The sequence below is a fragment of the Cebus imitator genome, unplaced genomic scaffold (genome assembly GCF_001604975.1).
Source record: "Cebus imitator isolate Cc_AM_T3 unplaced genomic scaffold, Cebus_imitator-1.0 Scaffold126, whole genome shotgun sequence".
Taxonomy (NCBI): Eukaryota; Metazoa; Chordata; class Mammalia; order Primates; family Cebidae; genus Cebus; species Cebus imitator.
In genome coordinates, this window is record NW_016107441.1 from 4,151,820 (window position 1) to 4,172,163 (window position 20,344).

The following is a 20,344-nucleotide window of genomic DNA, read 5'->3' on the forward strand; positions in this document are numbered from 1 at the left end:
AAAAAAAAAAAAAAAAAAAAAACTGGTGAAAAAAATAAAATGAAGAAAGAGAAGACCCCTAGAAACGCCAGAGTTTTACTATAAAGGTTATATTCTATAATATACTATAAATATTCACTCTGCCTAGAGTTTCTCTCAATTTTTAAACTTAAAAAGTTCTGTTCAAAGAGAAGCTTGGGAAAGCTAAATGACTGAGGGGCTCTATAATTTGGATAAACAGAGCTTTTACACATAATTCTATGCTGGGTGTATGTAATTTATTCTGCATTTGTGCATTAAAAGCTTTAACTCTTGAGATCTTTTCCATTCTCCTGGCCTGGGCCAGACCATGTTCTAATATTCCTCTTCTTACTACACAACCTGCTCCCCATGCCAAACAGTGATCCTTCTATAAAGCAAGGGGTCCTTGTCTTCTCCTGGAATGCATGGGAAACATTCATCTCTAATACCAGATGTTGAGAGAATAGAGATCCAGCCCAGGCTCCAATGAGGAAGCAGAATTCTAGACCAAAAAGTAAAGAACTGCTCTCAGAAAGAGGACACGCCCTCAGGACAACAGGACAGAAGAAAAAAACCTCTATTTCCACCAGATCAACATAGGTTACATCACAAAAGAAACATCAATCTTACCTCGGCCTCTCGAACAGCTCCAGATTCTAATGGTTTGATCTTTGCTCCCAGTGGCTAAGTAGCAGCCATTTGTTCCTGGAGCTTGTCCTATAGCATTCCCATTGGTAATTTCAGGGTCTTCTATGAGAAAGATGGCAATTTTGTTTTTGATTTGCATTAAACATGCACTTATAAAAAAATTTAGTTTGCAAGAGTTCCCAAAACTTAGCTATCTCTTTCATAGGTCTGAACTATAAAATTTGAAGTTTTAGGTATGATTAAAATGATATAATTTGGCCAGGTGCAGTGGCTCATGCCTGTAATCCCAGCACTTTGGGAGGCCAAGGTGGGTGGATCACTTGAGGTCGGGAGTTCGAGACCATCCTGACCAAGATGGAGAAACCCCAACTCTACTAAAAATTAGCCAGGCACCATGGCACATGCCTGTAATCCCAGCTACTCGGGAGGCTGAGGTTACAGTAAGCTGAGATCGTGCCATTGCACTCCAGCCTGGGCAACAAGAGCAAAACTCCCTGTCAAAAAATAAAATAAAATAAAATGATATAATTCTACCCACTGTTCTTCAGGTTGAAAGAGTACTGAACTTAAGTCATCTCTACCTGAAGTTTCCTCTTGGTTTATAGATAAACAATCTTCACCAGGCAGGGGACACCAGGCTATGGAGTGGATTTCATCATCATGGCCTCGAAGCCTATGAATAACTTCTCCTTTCTTACTGATGTCAATTATAACCACTATGCCATCCTTGTACCTAAAAAACAAGAGTTAGAAATATTACTCAAAAAATGAAGACAGAACAGGGTCTCTAGGAAACATTTTGGCTTGGAGTTATCCTTAAAGTTAGGTGCATTCGGGGTGGCGGAGGAGGAAAGAGGACAAAAAATAATTTTGTTTTTTCCTTTTTTAAAGGGCTCATCTTATGCTTCTTGGTTTTGTTAAAACCTTCCTCTCTACGATCAAACTGTTGGCACTAGGTAATACTGTGTATGTTGCCTGGTACAAAGCTCACAGTGGAGCATGATTTTGTTCTAAAGGAACTTTCATAGTTTTTGCAAGGGTCCGGCAACTCTTTTTTTTTCCCCCCGCTCTCTGTTGCCCAGGCTGGAGTGCAGTGGCACAATCACCACTTACTACAGCCTTGACTTCCCGGGCCCAAGCAATGCTGCCACCTCAGCCTCCCAGGGTAGCTGGGATTATAGGTATGTGCCATGCCAGGCTAATTTTTGTATTTTTTTGTAGGGATGGGGTTTCACCATGTTGCTCATGGCTGGTCTCGAACTCCTGGGCTCAAGCAATCCGCCTGCCTTGGCCTCCCAAAGTGATGGGATTACAGGTGTGAGCCACCACACCTGGCCAATTCTTCTAATTGAGATAACTACTAGTCTACTGGAAAAATCACCTTTATTTTATAAGTGATACTATTTTATTTTATTTTATTTATTTATTTGTTTTTTGAGATGGAGTTTCACTCATGTTACCCAGGCTAGAGTGCAATGGTGCGATCTCGGCTCACCGCAACCTCCGCCTCCGGGGTTCAGGCAATTCTCCTGCCTCAGCCTCCTGAGTAGCTGGGATTACAGTTATTCGCCACCATGCCCAGCTAATTTTTTGTATTTTTTTTTTTTTTTTAGCAGAGACAGGGTTTTACCATGTTGACCAGGATGGTCTTGATCTCTTGACCTCATGATCCACCCACCTCGGCCTCCCAAAGTGCTGGGATTACAGGCTTGAGCCACCGCGCCCGGCCGTGATACTATTTTTTAAACTGTGAACTTAACAAAAGTTGCAGAATTCTATACTCTAGACCTCCATATTCCAAGGCTGTCATTTTATGAATGAGAAGAAACTGAGAAATTCTAATAGCTTTTTGAAAATAAATTATTTCAAATACATAAAAAAAAGTAATCTACCGCCCTGGCTAAGAAAAATAATTACCAATAGAGCTGAAGTCCTCTGCACATTCCACCTCAATCAAACCTCTCTCCTTGCCAGATCTCTTCTTCTCTTCTTTTACCAGAGGTCAAACACTATTTGTGAATTGTGTGTTATATCATTCCTAGCCTTTCTTTGTATATATTCCTAAATAAGATACAGATTTTATATGTTTTAAAACTTCATTTAAATGCTATCATTTATTTTCCTGTAGCTTGTTTTTTTCACTCATTCTGTTTGTAAGTCATCCATGCTGATACACGTAACTTCCTGGCCAGTCGTTACACTATTGTATTAGTACCTCACTGTGTGAATATACCAAAGTTTATTCATTTTCCTTCTGAAGGGCTTCCATATTTTACAACAACAAAAAAATACTTTTAATGTTCATGTATACATCTAAGACAATTTCAGGTTTGATGTCGCGTAATGAAACTGCCAGGATGTTAAGATATATGCATCTTTAAGAAAGTACAAGCTGGGTGCAGTGGCTCCAGCCTGTAATCCCAGGACTTTTGGAGGCCGAGGTGGACAGATCACAAGGTCAAGAGATCGAGACCATCCTGACCAACATGCTGAAACCTTGTCTCTACTAAAGATACAAAAATTAGCCGGGTGTGGTGGTGCTTGCCTGTAGTCCCAGCTACACGGGAGGCTGAGCAGGAGAATTGCTTGAATCCGGGAGATGGAGGTTGCACTGAGCCAAGTTCGTGCCACTGTACTCCAGCCTGGCGACAGAGCGAGACATTGTCTCAAAAAAACCTCACAAAACTGCATTCTACAAAGTGGTTATACCTATTCACACTTCCTACACATTAGAACATTTGACAGGGAAAAATACCAGTACAGCTTTATTTTTTAAAAAAGAAAAATAAATACTAGAGTATTCCAATCTTTGAAGACCAGGACTTTGAAAACCACCAAGTTATGCAATCTAATTGTCAACAGATCAAGCTATTTAGAAATCTGAATCAAACTTTCTGGGAATAATACTCTTCCAAAGATCCTCCCCTGACCCCTGCCTACTACCTTTCTGTTCATTTCCTCTAGCACCCCTATTGCCAACACTGCTCCCACTTCACAAGACTGCCGATTCAGTCCCCTTCCATTTTCACTATCACTTACCAACACCTGTCTTTCTATACTTCCCCTCACCCCATGCAGCACAGCTTTCATGATCCATCACTATCATCAACTTTTTTTTTTTTTTTTTAAGAGTCTCGCTCTATCACCCAGGCTGAAGTGCAGTGGTGCAATCTCAGCTCACTGCAACCTCTGCCTTCCAGGCTCAAGCGGTTCTCCTGCCTCACCCTCCTGAGTAGCTGGGATTACAGGTATGAGCTACCACACCTGGCTAATTATTATTATTATTATTTTTTTGAGATAGAGTTTCACTCTTGTTGCCTAGGCTGGAGTGCAATGGCGCATCTAGGCTCACTGCAACCTCCACCTCCTGGGGTCAAGTGATTCTCCAGCCTCAGCTTCCCAAATAGCTGGGATTACAGGCATGCGCCATCATGCCTGGCTAATTTTGTAGTTTTAGTAGAGATGGGGTCTCTCCACATTGGTCAGGCTGGTCTTGAACTCCCGACCTCAGGTCACCCACCAACCTTGGCCTCCCAAAGTGCTGGGATTACAGGTTTGAGCCACTACGTCTGGCCTTATTATCAACTTTAAAAAATATAATTACAGCCCCTGTCTCCTCCCTCAAGAGTATTTACTCCACAAAGCCCTGAACCTGGCTGAATCCAACCATCTCCTTTCTCAAACAGCTTGGGTTTACTTAAAATTTATGGCCACGATTCTTTTTTTGGCACAACGGTGAACACTGGGGCTACAATTTCCCTTGGCACATTCATTTTCCTTTTCTGTTTGACTGTTTTCATACCTTCTTCCCTTATCCAGTTTCGACCCCATGCTGATTTGATTCTACCACTCTGACTTATGTCTCACTGAGAAAATCAGAAATCCCAAAATGGAATACCCTGTTCTTCCAAACACAACTACAAACCTACCTGCACCTATTTCTATATTCCCAGCTATTCTTTCTTCTTGTCATCTGAATCCAGTCCCCTCTTGACTTTTCACCATTACTTCTGCAACAAGCTTTCCCTCTTTTCAAGCCTTACTTCCATCAACATAAAAACAGGTCCCTGGTATCTCCCATTTAATATTCCCTTGACCCCATCTACCCCTTCTGGCTTCATGTCTATGCACACTTTCACAACAAACTTTGTGAAAGGGTTGTTTCTCTGTATACCTCTAATACCTTAGCACCCAGTCTTTCAAATTCACTCCAATCAGAATTTCGCCTTCAACATTCTAGAGAAATTGCTTAAGTCTTCAAATTAGAGAAAATGGACATCTTTCAATGAGAAGTACATGAATGGTGAAGGAAAGGGGGATGTCCATCCTGGTAGCTCATGTGAAACAACCTTGTTGATCAATGAGGAAATGGATCCCAATGTCACATCGCTTTCCCAATCTAGAGGGAGCGCTCAGAACCAGACAAACCGAGAAAAGTCATCTGACACCTGGGAGTTCATGTTATATCAAAAGGCAGCACAGAAAGCGAAAAAGGTAAAAAAGGACACTTCCTACATTTAAAGGTTGACTACAGGAGTTGGACACAAAGAACCAAGAAAGTACAGTACCATGGAAAACCAGGGAAAGAGACAGTAAGGACCTGGAGGAATAAATGATGCTAAGGGGTCGGGGGACTGGCTAACAACTGTAGATGGTTTTCTTTGAGGAATAAAAGGGCAGGAGAAGGTAAAGAAAATGCAAAACATGATCACACACAAACAAAAATCTTCAGTACAGGTGGCACAGTACTTACCCAATGGCTACTAAATCTTCATGATGAGGTGAACAAGTAAGACAGAAAATTGTCCTGGGTTCTATAAAGAGATGCTGGCTGTCATTTCTGTTAAGCCAGTAACAGAAAACTACTCCTTTTTCATCCCCAGATACTATTAAGTCCTTTACTCGAGGAGACCAATGTAATGTTGATATCGTATGCTTTAAAACAAAACAAAAACTTGTTATTGTCAATGCTAAAGTTTTACTTAATTTTTAACTTGTATCACAACCCAGCATAATGCTATGTACATACATTAAAAGTAGCTAATACTTAGTAGTACTTGTAGAGCAACATGATATTAACAAAATGGTGGGAAGATTTAGACTACAGGGGATCAAATAATCATAAAATTTTTTTAACAGCTTAATGCAAAGTTCTTACGAAGATTAAGTGGGTTTTTCTTTTCCCTTGTTCTCTCAAAAGGCAGGTATATCAAGTAACTATCTAGTTTAGAAATGAGTTTAATTCACTCATTTACAGTCTCTATCAGAAGTCTATTTATATCAATAACCAGGGGGTAACTGTTGTTATTGTTTTTTGAGATGGAGTCTCACCCAGGCTGGAGTGCAGCAGCTGATCTCAGCTCACTGCAACCTCTGCCGCCCAGGTTCAAGCAATTCTCCCGACTCAGCCTCCCGAGTAGCTGGGATTACAGGTGTTTGCCACAGCACCTGGCTAATTTTTCTATTTTTAGTAGAGATGGGGTTTCACCATCTTGGTCAGGATGGTCTTGAACTCGTGACCTTGTGATCCACCTGCCTAGACCTCCCAAAGTGCTGGGATTCCATGCGTGAGCCACCGTGCCTGGCAGAGGGTAACTGTTTTAGACTCTTTGGGCCATACCATGCCTGTTACAACTACTCAATTCTTATAGCATTAAAGCAGTCATAGACAATACTTAAATGAATTAGTGTGGTTCTATTCTAATAAAACCCATTTGCAAAAATAGGCACAGAGCAGTTTGCCAACCTCTGGTTTGTATGTATCTCCTTTTAAAAAAAGTTGAGACAGCTTACAATATAGAATCTTATCTAATTAATGAACACAATTATAAGTTACTTCGCACAGATGAGCTAGCAAAACTAGCTTGAAACCCAAGAACCCTCAGCCCAGACATATAAAAACGGTCTGAGAAACCAGTAAGCCATGGTACCTGATGGAGTGCATGTTCTGTCACAACTGTTTTTGTCTCTACATCCCATATTTTCACAGTCCCATCGTCGGAGCTGGTGGCACAGAGGTTGTACTGACCAGGGTGATGAGAAAATGTGAAGCCAGAGACCCTCTCGGTGTGTCCCACCAACTCTCCTATGACTTCAAGTAAAACCAGATGTTAGATTAATCAAAGTGCTATCCAAGATTCCTGGCAGAATCATACTGTTGTTGGATGATGAGGGAGCAGATACTTTGGAGTTACACAACCCATGGTATAACCGAAATACGACGGACTCACAATCAGAACTCCCAAGTGCCACGTGACTTCGAACAAGTCTTTTTGAGGCTCAGCTTCTCAACTGTGAAATGAATGCTGATATACCTCGCTGTGCTTAGTTCAGAGGCTGGAAAGCAGCTCAAATAATGTGATAGCGACTCTTTTTTTTTTTTGAGACGGAGTTTCATTCTTGTTACCCAGTCTGGAGTGCAATGGCGCGATCTCGGCTCACCGCAACCTACGCCTCCTGGGTTCAGGCAATTCTCCTGCCTCAACCTCCCGAGTAGCTGGGATTACAGGCATGAGCACAGCCCCGAGGTTAAGCATTTCACTATAGCACCATGCCCAGCTAATGTTTTGTATTTTTAGTAGAGACGGGGTTTCACCATGTTGACCAGGATGGTCTCGATCTCTTGACCTCGTGATCCACCCGCCTCGGCCTCCCAAAGTGCTGGGATTACAGGCTTGAGCCACCGCGCCCGGCCCTGATAGCGACTCTTATTTAGATCAGGCCAGAATAAATGACCCGACACGTCATATCCCAAGGCACAATCAAAGCCTAGTTTGGAGCCTGAAAACATCTGGCTCAACCCAGTCATCTTACAGTAATGAATGTCACACGTCGAAGGATCATGCATAGAGCCTGCAGCTGTAGTCAGCCCCCAACCTCAGGAAGGCTCCCCAGGGGCTGGCGTGCACCGGGCTGGGCGGGGGAGCCCTATAAACGGCCGGGACTGTACAGGGCTAACTTTTCAGTCAGCAAGCAGTCCCACGTGGAAGCTCCAGGAGGCGGGACCGCTCAGCCACAGCATGCTGTAGCTCATTCTGGGGACCAGAAGTAACTCAGTTTAGTGAATCTGGGCTGACTCTTCTCCCAGTCTGGACCTCAGTTTCCCTAGCTGTAGAAAACGGGGTGGCTGGAGATGTCCACTCGGCGCCCCTGGAGAGCGTAGAAAGGGCAAGAGGGCTCAGGACCAAGGGTGGTGAGTTACCTCGAAACGGAGGTGTCCCAGGACTCTCGCCTGCGCCCGGGCCCACGCGGACAAGGAAGACGGAGGTCCGCGCGGCGAAGCCAAAGAGGCCCCCGGGCACCGCATCGCTGCAGCGGGCGCAGTACCAGTTGGGGGAGGGCGGCAGCGTCCGCGGCTCCTGCCCCATAATTACAGGTCGTCGGAGCCAAGAGAAGCAGCCAAGCGAGAGAGCGCTCGCAGCCTCACGCCTCAGCCTGGGGTTGGGAGGGGGGGTGGGGGGGGCGGGCTGAGCCCGCTGAGCCCCGCCTTCTCGGGCAGTCGCTACGGTGCGCGCCGAGGCCCAGCTAGCACCGCGCGTTCCGTGCTCGCTGCCGCCGGGCTGGGAGGGGCCTGACCGCGTGCGCTGCGCTGGCCCTCCGTACCTAGCCCGGGGGAGGAGGTCCGCCCCAACCCCGGCTAGGGTCGGGTGTTGCCTGAGCACAGCCCCGAGGTTAAGCATTTCACTATCCACAGGAAGGCACAAAATTAGAGGATTAGACTAGTGGAACCACCGCCCCACACTACCAGTTTACTCTTTGGACTTGTTCAACCACGACGCGTTCATTGTTTTTTGAACGCTCTGTGCCAGGGCACTTCGCTAGTTGTGAAGGTGTTTTAAAGGTATGCACAAGGAGTCACCTAACAAAAATATGGAGCCCGGAGGACAGGCTGGAGTGAGCTGTGATTGTGCCACTACACTCAAGCCTGGGCAACAGAGTGAAACCTTGTCTCAAAAAAATAAACAAAAATGTGAAAGTACAAATCTGGAATTAAAAAGGGAAAGAACACTTTCTGCAACTCGGTGGAAATTCTGGCTCTGGGTTCTGGGTATTCAAAGATGAAAGAGAAGCAAATGGAGTGACTCGATTTGCTTGATTGAGAGCTCTGTGAAGGAACCTGTATGTGGTAAATGGTGTGAAAGAAAGTTTCCTTCCAACTAAAAAAATGCTAAAATGCTCAGATTCTGCACTACTTGTGTGTTGCTTATTTGCATTGGGTATCTGGCACTCCTGCGTATGTAGCAAACCGAAATCTGAACTACCGGTCATTAATACAGAGAGGTCAAATACATATATTTCGCTACATCTAGGGGCACGAGCTTTGGAGACACCCTAGCTGCAGATTGATCACTGGTTTGCCAGTTGTTAGCTGAGAGACTTTAACCTATCCTAAATATGTTTCCTCATTTGAAGAAGGAAAATGTTAATCCATGCCTTGTTGGATTGCTGTGAGGAATAAATGAGATTTGGTGAAATACCTGCCGGACATATGGCAGTAAATGCCCGATGAATATAAACTCATTTCCTGGAGGTCAACCAGATTAGTAGGGATTAGGACAGCATACATCATATTTAAACTATTTGCTGTTTAAAAGAGATTTTAGGCTAGGCTTGGTGGCTCACACCTGTAATCCCAGCACTTTGGGAGGCGGAGGAGGGTGGATCATCTGAGCCCAGGAATTCTAAATCAGCCTGGGCAATTTGGCGAAACCCAGCCTCTACAAAAAATACAAAAATTAGTCAGGTGTGGTGACGTGCACCTGTAGTCTCAGCTAACTGGGAGGCTGAGGTGGAAGGGTGGCTTGAGCACGGGAGGTCGAGGCTGCAGTGAGACTAGGTTATTGCCACCGCACACCAGCCTGAGCGAGAGATCCTGTCTCAATAAAATGAAATAAAATAGCTTTCACACAATTTCAACTGATCTTTATAACAAGCTTGTGCCCTAGGGTTAGTTATTTCTGAGAAGAAAACTGAGGGCCATCTGATTACATGGCTTGTTCATGGATTCTGTTCCCCTACGCCTTTCGAGTTTGTGAGTTCGGGCTTCACAATTTTTCTGAATCCAGGTGAATTTTCGGAAGCCCACGCGCTTTCGAACTTTATTAATTCATTTATTCCCAAGCCAGGCTCGCCTGATCACACCTTGAGTGGTGGCGCTGTGCTCGCGATCTTCGTGACAGCACAGCGGGTGTAGGTAGTGCTGCGGGGAGAGCCCCACAGGAATGCCCGAGTATTGCGCATGCGTGCTGTCTAGAAGGCCCTTGAACTCGGAGGCTTCCGTAGCGAGAGGGCGGAAGATGGCGGCGGCAGTACTGGATCAGTTGGGTAAGGATTTCTTAGTGCTTAACCGGCGGAAGGGTGTCCAGATGGAATCTGAGTTGACGGCTGTGTTCATGTTGCAGGTGCGTTGTGGATACAGAACCTGAGGAGCCGGGGGAAGCTGGCCTTGGGGTAAGTCTCTCGCTTCGGAGTTTCAGAAGGGCCCAAGGCCTCTTTACTACTCTGCCAGTTGGTAACTGAGCGCCTTCATGCCTAACTGCTTTAGGCTCTGGGGCTAGTGAGGCGAACGAGACAGCCCGAGTCTCTGCTTTGCCACCCTATTTTTCGCCACCCTATTGCATAAGCCCTGCAGGGATCAGGAGTACCCATTACCTAAGGGCCATTGTAAATGCGTTTTCTGAACGTCTGCTATGATCTGAACGTCTGCTATGATCTTTCTGGACAAGGTTAGACTATTCCATCTCCATATGGATGCGTCCAGCGTTTCTAGTTACCCTTCTGATTACTTGCTTGCATGGACGGGGACTGTGTTGTGGACAGCCGTGGTTTACATCGTACCTGACATTGTGTTTAGCGCTTTATATACCTTAACTCGTTCTCATAACATTCTACGAGTAGGTACTGCTGTACTCATTTTTCAGACAAGGAAATTGAAGCCCCCAAGCGTAATATAACTTGCCTACTGCCACTCAGTTGAAGGAACTTTTGAAGCTTTATACTGTACTCTCCAGATCATTCTGTAGCCTTAGGACAAAAGCAGTCGCCGTTGCTCCCCAAAAATTAATTTTAAAAAATCAGTATTTGAAAATTGATAATCTGATTGTAAATTTTCTGTTCTGTGCATTTGTTAGCATTTATTTTGGTTTAGTTCATAGGCTTTGGAGACGGATGAGTTATATATGAATCCACTTTTTAACTGATTTTGGAAAAGTTATTTATTTATTTATTTATTTTTGCCCACCTCCCCTCCCGCCAAGTTACTTACTCTTTATAAGCTTCAGTTATCACTTACATATCATATATGACAGTAATATTAGTAACTATCTCTTAGGTTTTAAAAAAGTTTAAAATTTTTATTTATTTATTTTTTGAGATGAGGTCTTACTATGTTGCCCAGGCTGGCCTCAAACTTAAGGGCTGAAATGATCCTCTTGCCTCAGCCTCCTGAGGTGCTGGTATTACAGGCACATGCCATGCATGTAACTCTAATAGATTTTTAAAATGAGGTTCAAACAAGATAATGCATATGAAGTATTTAGTATGTTTATGGCATATGATAATTCCACTCTGAATTCCAGTAGCCACTAATGTTTCTATTATTATAAATTATTACTGAGTTCCCAATTATATTTAACTCTTTTCTAGGTTCTTGAGTCCTAGGGGGATAAAGAGGTGGGCTAAAGAAGAAAATAGGAAGCACTAGCTCTTAGGATTTGTCTATATGCTTCCTACATAACCTTCTATCACTCTACCCCCAACCATGCTGATTTACTTACTTTTTCTGAATATACTGTGCACTTATATGCTTCTTGGCTTTTCCTCCTATGCCATCACATCTTGTCCATAGCAGCAGTCCTACCCATTATTCAAACCTCTGTTCAGATGTTTTCCCTTCAGGAAGTTTTCTTAAGTCTCTCTAAAACGGAAAGAAATTAGTTTTTCCTTCCTTTTAGCATGCGTGCCTTCTATAATGTCTTCATGTATATGTGTCTATGCCCTTTACTAGCTTGTGTATCTTGGAGAGGTTGGACATTTATTTGTTGTTGTAGCTCCAGCATAAGGTCTTACACAAGTTAAATGTTTTGATGTTGAGTTGAATGTCTTGCACCAACTTATATTAAGAAGCTCTGAGCAAGAAACTTAAGCTGTTTGCCTTTAGTCTTTTCCTCTATGTCATGATAAAGGAGTGTTGGATTTTGCTAGATAATCTCTAAGGCTATTTGCAATTAAATTGCTACATAATTTTGTGAATCCTTATTTTGGATTTTCCGGTGGGGAAAATGACCATAAGAAAACTAAGTAGAAAGGTATAAATAATGTTCATGATAACCTTGTAATATCTTAGCATATAATCGGATTCGGTGATTAGAAACTTTTTTTTTCCTTTTTTTTAGAGACAAGGTTTTGCTCTGTGCCAGACTAAAGTGCAGTGCTATGATCATAGCTTACTACAGCTTCAAACTCCTGGGCTCCTGCCTCAGCTTCCTGAGTAGCTAGGACTGCAGATGCATGCTACCACACCTGGCTAATTTTTTAATTTTTTCGTAGCGACAGAGATCTTGCTATATTGATCAGACTGGTCTCTTAACTCCTAGGCTCAAGTGATCCTCCTGTCCTGGCCTCCTAAAGTGATGGAATTACAGGCATGAGCTGCCTGGCCAGTGATTGGAAACTTAATTGCATATAGGCCCCAGACTAGAAATGGAAAACTAAGGGAAGTTGTCTGTGTAAAATGAGAAAGTGGAGGGCCTATGGCAGTCAGTAGAGCACATTCCTCATCTTTTTTTTTTTTTTTAAATTTATTTTATTGCATTTTAGGTTTTGGGGTACATGTGAAGAACATGCAAGATTGTTGCATAGGTACACACGTGGCAGTGTGATTTGCTGCCTTCCTCCCCATCACCTATATCTGGCATTTCTCCCCATGCTCTCTCTCCCCAACTCCCCACCCCTCACTGACCCTCCCCTATTTCCCCCCAGCAGACCCCAGTGTGTAGTGCTCCCCTCCCTGTGTCCATGTGTTCTCATTGTTCAACACCCGCCTATGAGTGAGAACATGCAGTGTTTGATCTCCTGCTCTTGTGTCAGTTTGCTGAGAATGATGGTTTCCAGGTTCATCCATGTGCCTACAAAGGACACAAACTCATCATTTTTGATGGCTGCATAATATTCCATGGTGTATATGTGCCACATTTTCCCTGTCCAGTCTATCATCGATGGACATTTGGGTTGGTTCCAGGTCTTTGCTATTGTAAACAGTGCTGCAGTGAACATTCTTGTGCACGTGTCCCTATAGTAGAACGATTTATAATCGTTGGGAGGCTGAGGTGGGAGAATCCCTTGAACCCAGGAGGTTGCAGTGAGCCGAGATCGTGCCATTGCACTCCAGCGTGGGTGACAAAAGCGAAATTCTGTCTCAAAAAACAAAACAAAGCAAAACCCAAAAAAACCCCAGAGGCAAGGTCTTGCTGTGTTGCCTAGGCTGATCTTGAATTCCTGGCCTCAAACAATCCTACTATCATGGCCTCCCAAAGTGATGGCATTGCAGGCGTGAGCCACCATACTTGGTCAAAGAGCCTAATTTAAAAATAACGCTAGCCATCAGTGTTTATCATGGGCTAGACATTGTATGATGCACTATATCAATTATTAATTAAGAATTAAGTACTTTTTATCCTCCTTATTCCATAAGTAATAATACCTAAAATTTATTGAGCCCTGCATCAGGTTAAGTATTTTACTTGCATTTGAGCTTGTTTAGAAGGCTATGAGGTAATTACTATTACTGTATTTACTGATGGGAATACTGAGACCCAGAAAGTTTTTTGACTTCCCTAAGACCATTCACCTAGTAAATTAGAGTTAGGATTTAGACCCAGGTCTGCTTGACTCTATAGCCTCAGCTCTCATCACCTGGCTTAAATTCATTAGGAAAATATGCCTGCATACATCATGTATCCTAATTTTGTGCTTTTCAGTTAAGACATTGGAACCTAAATGTGGATGGCAAAGGTATAGATTTTGTTAGGTATTTTGATGGCATTAATCTTGATATTAGGATATGAGGTAGTGAACTTGAGGTAAAAATGATACACTAGAAAAATAGATTTGTTTGAGTCTTTTGTCTGAATTGCTCGAAGACTAAAAACAAAGGCTTTGTTTGTCAAGTAAATCATCCAAGTTGCGTATTTGTGTGAGAATATACCAATATAAAACGACTTTGAGCATGTAAGTCTGAGTTAAATGTTTACTCAGTATCCACGTACCAGACATTGTTCTTAGTGCTAGAATACAAAGAATGTCGGACTTGTCCTTTAAATGCTCAACATCTGTACACTTGGTACAATAACTCATTCTATTATAGCCACTTATGATAGTACAGTAATCCAAGTCATTGCTATATGGCTGGCAAGAACAAAGTATTAAGACAATGTGAGAATCAGTATCGGAGAAGGGATTAGGTGATGTTTCATAATGAAGTGATATTTGAGCTAGAACTTAAAACAGAATAAGCATTTCATTCAGGAGATAATAAGGCAGGAGAAAACAATTTGAGTAAAGGCTTGTTCAGGGAACAAGGAACATCTCTATGGCTAGGCCATAAGGGCAGGTTGGATATAGATTATGAAAGGCCTTCTATGTCTTACTAAAGAGTTTGGACTCTGTATTGTGGCCAGTAGGGAAATACCAAAGTTTACTGTGTCAACTTTTTATTTGGATATACCTAGACATATACAAAAGTAGACAATATGGTGAACCTCCATGTATCTGTCACCCAACTTCAACATTTACTACTCATGGCCAATCTTATCTGTAACCTCTACTCTCCCTCATCATATTTTCAAACACTCTCCCCCAGGTTCAAGTGACCTTCCTGCCTCAGGCTTCTGAGTAGCTGGGATTACAGACATGTGCCACCATGCCCAGCTAATTTTGTATTTTTAGTAGAGACGGAGTTTCTCCATGTTGGTCAGGCTGGTCTCAAACTCCTGACATCAGGTTATCTGCCCGGCCCAGTAACATTCATTTTAATTTACTGCTTCAAGGTTTGCTCACTATCCATCCACTGTTATTTATTGACTATATATTCTAATTAGATTGGAGAAGAGGTAAAGCATTTGAGAGCTGTTTCAGGGGAGGCATCTGTAAGACTTGGTAACTAGCTCTGGCAGGATGAAAATGATTGGGAAGTTGAAGATAAACTCTAGCACACCATTCAAGAATTATTTTATTTAATGATATAGGGAAGTAGCAGATGCTGGGGAAGTAGCAGAAGATGGGAACGGTAGAATGACTAGTTGTATATTATTAAAGCAGTTGAATTGTGGAGGAAGAGGTCAAGGAATAATGAATTTGGGATTTTCATCATCAACTCTCAGCCCATTAGTTTGGCATTCAAAGACAACCACTCTAGCCTCAATGACCTTTCCAATATTTTCCCATACCTAACAAATTCTGACTCAGTCACACCTCTGCCCTTACTTCTCAACTCTGTAGCTCTGCATAGATGATATATTTGTTGTTGCCCATTCCTCTGACAATTAGTGTATTAGTCCATTTCACACTGCTATAAAGATACTACCTGAGACTGAGTAACTCATAAACAAAAGAGATTTGATTGACCCATAGTTCTGCATGGCTGGGGATTCCTCGGGAGACGTAAAATCATGGCAGAGGGAAATGGGAAGCAGCACCTTTTTCACAAGGCAGCAGGAGAGAGAGACAACGTAGGGAAACTCCCACTTTTTAATCATTCAGATCTCTTGAGAACTCCCTCACTACAGCATGGGGGAAACTTCCTCAATGATCCAGTTACCTCCCACCAGGTCCCTCCCTCAACATGTATAGATTACAATTGAAGATGAGATTTGCAGGGAGCCAAACCATATCAATTAGGATGTTGTTCAAGATTCACCTGAAGTCACCTCTGAAATCCTGTGCTGTTTCCTGTATTTTAGTTATGTAGGTTTATATTGTCTCTTAATTGTTTTATGTATTTGTCTTAGTTACTCAACAAAGTTGGGCAATCTTACAGGTCAGATCAGAGAGCTATTATGTCTTCTCTAAATCTTTGTTAGGAGTGGTTGACTTAAGAAGACAGTATTATTGGCCAGTCAGGACAAGAAATCTTGAGTTAATATCTATTAACTCTTTGACTTGTATGTGTTTACTTTGTCTCTTGTTATCCTCCAATAAACTGGCTCTTTGTGTTGTTTAAAAGTAGTCTCTATTAATGAGTACCTCTAGAATATTTCCACTTGTGATCCTTAAATTGTTTTCATCAAAATGGAGATGATAATGGTTCAGAAGATATGTAAACTCTACAAAAAGGTTGTGTCTATTGTTTTATAGGCTTCTTTCATTTCACAGTGTTTTACCTCAATCATATATCCACACAAGTGCTTCTCTTGACATTTCTCGAAAATGGGAGAGGAAGAATAAAATTGTTTATCCACCACAACTGCCTGGAGAACCTCGGAGACCAGCAGTAAGTTTGTGGGCAGAACTAATCTCTTAATCCTGGTAGTGCTCTTACTCTTAAAGTGATTAGTAATGCTTTATTATTCTATGTTAAAAAAATAAAAATTATATAACAGTTGGCTCTAATTGACATAGAAGATGTAATAGATTTATCTCTTCAATAGTTGTGAAAGATTGTAATTCTTTACCTAATTGTTTGTCTTTACTTAACCTCCTGGATAGGGACCTTAACTTTAAAACTAAACTAAGAGTTTAAGGCATACTGATTTTTGACTCTGAGAGGCTTACTCATGAGTTCTTAATGATGGAGCATGTGGAGTTGGCAAGAATGACTTAAACTACTGACCAGTGTTTAAATTATGTATGTGATTTTCTAGTGCTATATATTTGAGTATAGACACACTGTTTTTTTTTTTTTTTTCTTTTTGCGGTTTGAAGTTAATCTTTGGGTTCCTACTGGAGATTTATCTTTATTTGCACAGAATAAACAAATAACTTTTCAACTTCTATGTTTTGTCAGGACATCACAACTTGAAAGATTTGTCAGTCTAGGCTATTAAGTTTGACCTCATTTTGTTTATTTATTTTATTTTTATTATTATTATTTTTTTGAGGCAGAGTCTTGCTCTGTCACCCAGGATGGAGTGTAGTGGCGTGATCTTGGCTCACTGCAACCTCCACCTCCCAAGTTCAAGTGATTTTCCTGTCTCAGCTTCCTGAGTAGCCGGGATTACAGATGCCTACCATGCCACCGAGCTAATTTTTCTATTTTTAGTAGAGACAGGGTTTTGCCATGTTGGCCGGGCTCGTCTCCATTTTGTAATTAACCAAAATTTACTAAATGAAATGTTACATGATTGCACAAATACCGTAAATAAAAAATTTCCTGTAACTAAAATTCTTTTTTTGCTTCTTAATTAAGCTCTTTGAAATTCAGGTATTAATTGAAAATAATAATATTTGTCGAATCCAGAATCTAACAGCACACTTATATTGTGTGGTCCTAATATTTTTAGATATTAAAAAAATGTGCTTTAGGATATACTCCAAGTGGCAAAATTCAAATAGTTGATAGTATGTGATCTGCTTAACTCTAGCAAATGATGAACACTATCAATCTAGTAATTTGTGTGTTATATTTAATAAACTATTTTGATTAACTTCTTTATATCATTTATTTTTCTTATACAAGAGCCTGTGGGAAGACATTTGATTTGATTTTATATAGGTATTTTGGAAAACCTTAATTTCTCTATTTTGCACAGATTTTGTTTCAGTAATCCTTTGGGGGACAGATTATGATATTTGGGAAATACTGAACATTTTCTGACTTTAAACATTATTTAGTAAATTAATATTGGTTCGTCAGTTGTACCTGTTATGACTGGGAAGGCTGATATCCTTCATAAATATCTAACTTACTGGAAATAATTTATTCACTGGCCATATAGTTCATAATACTGTGCTATAATGTACAATGTCTCTCAGACTTTACAATCTGCTAGCTACAGCCATGATTAAAATTAGTTTTATCTCTAGCTGAAAAGAGGACCAGATAATATCTACCATTCTACCTAATTCTGATCTTCTGCATTAGAATATATAGTCAATGAATAACAGTGGATTGGATAGTGAGCAAACCCTGTAGCAGTAAATTAAAATGAATGTTACTGGGCTGGGCAGATAACCTGATGTTGGGAGTTTGAGACCAGCCTAACCAACATGGAGAAACCCCATCTGTACTAAAAACACAAAATTAGCTGGGCGTGGTGGCACATGCCTGTAATCCCAGCTACTCGGAAGGCTGAGGCAGGAAAAGTCCCTTGAACCTGGGAGGCAGAGGTTGTGGTGAGTGGAGATCATGCCATTGCACCCAGCCTGGGCAACAAGAGCAAAACTCTGTCTCAAAAAAAAATAATAATAATAAAAATAATTAAAAAAAAGAATGTTACCAATTTAGAGTTGTTTTAGGCTACTCCTGATATTCTTTTTTTTTTTTTTTTTTTTGGGACGGAGTTTCGCTCTTGTTACCCAGGCTGGAGTGCAATGGCGCGATCTCGGCTCACCACAACCTCCGCCTCCTGGGTTCAGGCAATTCTCCTGCCTCAGCCTCCTGAGCAGCTGGGACTACAGGCACGCGCCACCATGCCCAGCTAATGTTTTGTATTTTTAGTAGAGACGGGGTTTCACCATGTTGACCAGGATGGTCTCGATCTCTTGACCTCATGATCCACCCGCCTCGGCCTCCCAAAGTGCTGGGATTACAGGCTTGAGCCACCGCGCCCGGCCTCCTAATACTCTTAAGACTAATTTCCTAGTTTAGCTAGCACCAATTTCCAAAGAGTATAGATTCTTATGTAGATTTTATCTTATGTGGGCTTCATGTAAAGAAAATGGGCCAGAGAGAAATTAAAGGGCTTTCTTTATGATAGTTACACCCTGTTACTTCAGGCTTGAGTTTACTTTTGCAATGTCTTTGAAAAAAGCTATGTTAAATAAATGAAAAGTGTAATAAGACTGTGTCAGAACTCTTTGAGCTACCATTTCTTATTTTTCCACTTTTCCTTCACTCTCCCAACAACCATTTCTATGTGAGACATATTTTTAATTTATGGATTAATCAGCATATTGGTAATAATACATTAATATAAATCTGAATCTCATAAAGTTCTAGTAAGAATTTCTTTTTTTGAGACAGGGTCTAGCTCTGTTGCCCAGGCTGGAATAGCATGATCTTGCTTCACTGCAGCCTCCACCTCTGGGCTCCAGTAATTCTTATGCCTCAGCTTCCCAAGTAGCTGGGATTACAGGCGTGTGCCACCACACCCGGCTAATTTTTGTATTTTTAGTAGAGATGGGGTTTCTCTATGTGTCCAGGATGGTCTGCAACTCCTGGCATCAAGTGATCCACCCACCTTGGGCCTCCCAAAGCCCTGGGATTATAGGCGTGAGCCACTGCACCTAGCCTAGAACATTTTTTTTTTTTTTGAGACAGGTTCTCACTCTGTTGCCCAGGCTAGAGTGCAGTTGTGCAGTCATGGCTTACTATATCCTTGACCTCCTGGGCTCAAGAGATCTTCCCACCTCAGCCTCCCAAGTAGCTGGGACTGCAGGTACATGCCACCGTACCCAGCTAATTTTTATATTTTTAGTAGAGATGAGTTTTTGTCACGTTGCCCAGGCTGGTCTCAAACTTCTGGGCTCAAGTGGTCTGCCTCCCTTGGCTGGCCTTCCAAAGTGTTGGGATTACAGGTATGAGCCACAGCGCCTGGCCAGAACTTTTATTCCTTTTTCCTCATTCGAATTATTATATGCATTTAAAAATAAATTGATTTATTCAAAAGTTATTGATTTAGACATTTCATAATTTACACATACATTTACTTCATTTGAATAACTATTTTATGTATCCTATCCTCCCTGCATCTAATTTACTGTGTAGGTCAGCTTATGGCAGAGATATATAACTAGGCCTTCTGACTTCCAACTTTGTTACTTTATCTATTTGCCTGATACTTATGTACTGAGACTTTGTCTAGTTTATCTTTAGAAAGTGCCCTTAGACATTTCATCTGCCCAAAGTAAATGCTGAGGTTTTTTTTAGTTTTAGAAGAGGATGATTAAGTAACTTTCACCTTTCTTGTAAACACTTCATTCCATTTTGCCATCTTCTGGTCAGGAGTATAATTTTTTATATTTATAAAATTTGAGGGTAATCATACAAAATTAAGGCTTAAAGATATCCTGCCACAAGAATGCACAAATTAAATGGTCTTTTCTTTGTGAAAGATTTCATTGAGTGGATTAATTTTTGCAGATTATTATTATCAGTCATGACAGTTCTTTCCTCTGCCTTGCTCCCCAGGACTTATTGCTGAAAATGTAATTAGGCTATTGCTACAGTTTCAGGCTGTCTGCTTCTTTTGCAACTGAAAAGAAATCTGCCACATATTAAAAGATGACCGCTTGAGAAAACTCTGCTCTTTCTGAGACAGAGTTTGAAAATTTCCAGCAGGAGTCAGAGTGTTAGAAAGTTTTGTATTTTTAGTAGAGACAGGTTTTAGTAGAAATGGGTTTAGAAAGTTTTGAAACCTCCTTGCTATAGATTCCCATAACACATGTTTTCTAATTTTTTTGAAGTGGCAGTATGGCATAGTAGTGGGAAGAAAGTGGGTTTTAGAGTCAATAGGGGAAGTTTTTTTTTTTTTTTTTTTTT

At 41.5% G+C, this 20,344-nt stretch overlaps 2 protein-coding genes across 4 annotated transcripts in view; one reads left to right on the forward strand and one right to left on the reverse strand.

Annotated features, from left to right (window-relative positions):
* The window catches only part of GEMIN5 (gem nuclear organelle associated protein 5), a 56,493-nt gene extending 48,394 nt beyond the window's left edge, over positions 1–8,099 (reverse strand). The window contains exons 1-5 of the mRNA XM_037742762.1: positions 7,850–8,099; positions 6,579–6,739; positions 5,402–5,583; positions 1,230–1,381; positions 631–750 (exon numbers count right to left, since the gene is read on the reverse strand). Of these exons, the coding sequence (XP_037598690.1) occupies positions 631–750; positions 1,230–1,381; positions 5,402–5,583; positions 6,579–6,739; positions 7,850–8,015 (781 nt within the window). The 5' untranslated portion in view covers positions 8,016–8,099. The remainder of the gene's footprint in view (positions 1–630; positions 751–1,229; positions 1,382–5,401; positions 5,584–6,578; positions 6,740–7,849) is intronic.
* A 1,795-nt stretch (positions 8,100–9,894) lies between these two features.
* Positions 9,895–20,344, forward strand: part of MRPL22 (mitochondrial ribosomal protein L22) — a 20,844-nt gene continuing 10,394 nt past the window's right edge. The window contains exons 1-3 of one of the 3 annotated variants that reach the window (XM_017540550.2): positions 9,895–9,972; positions 10,050–10,098; positions 16,000–16,135. In XM_017540550.2, the coding sequence (XP_017396039.1) occupies positions 9,945–9,972; positions 10,050–10,098; positions 16,000–16,135 (213 nt within the window). In that variant the 5' untranslated portion in view covers positions 9,895–9,944. The remainder of the gene's footprint in view (positions 9,973–10,049; positions 10,099–15,999; positions 16,136–20,344) is intronic. The other 2 variants (XM_017540551.2, XM_017540552.2) reach the window with 2 other exon arrangements.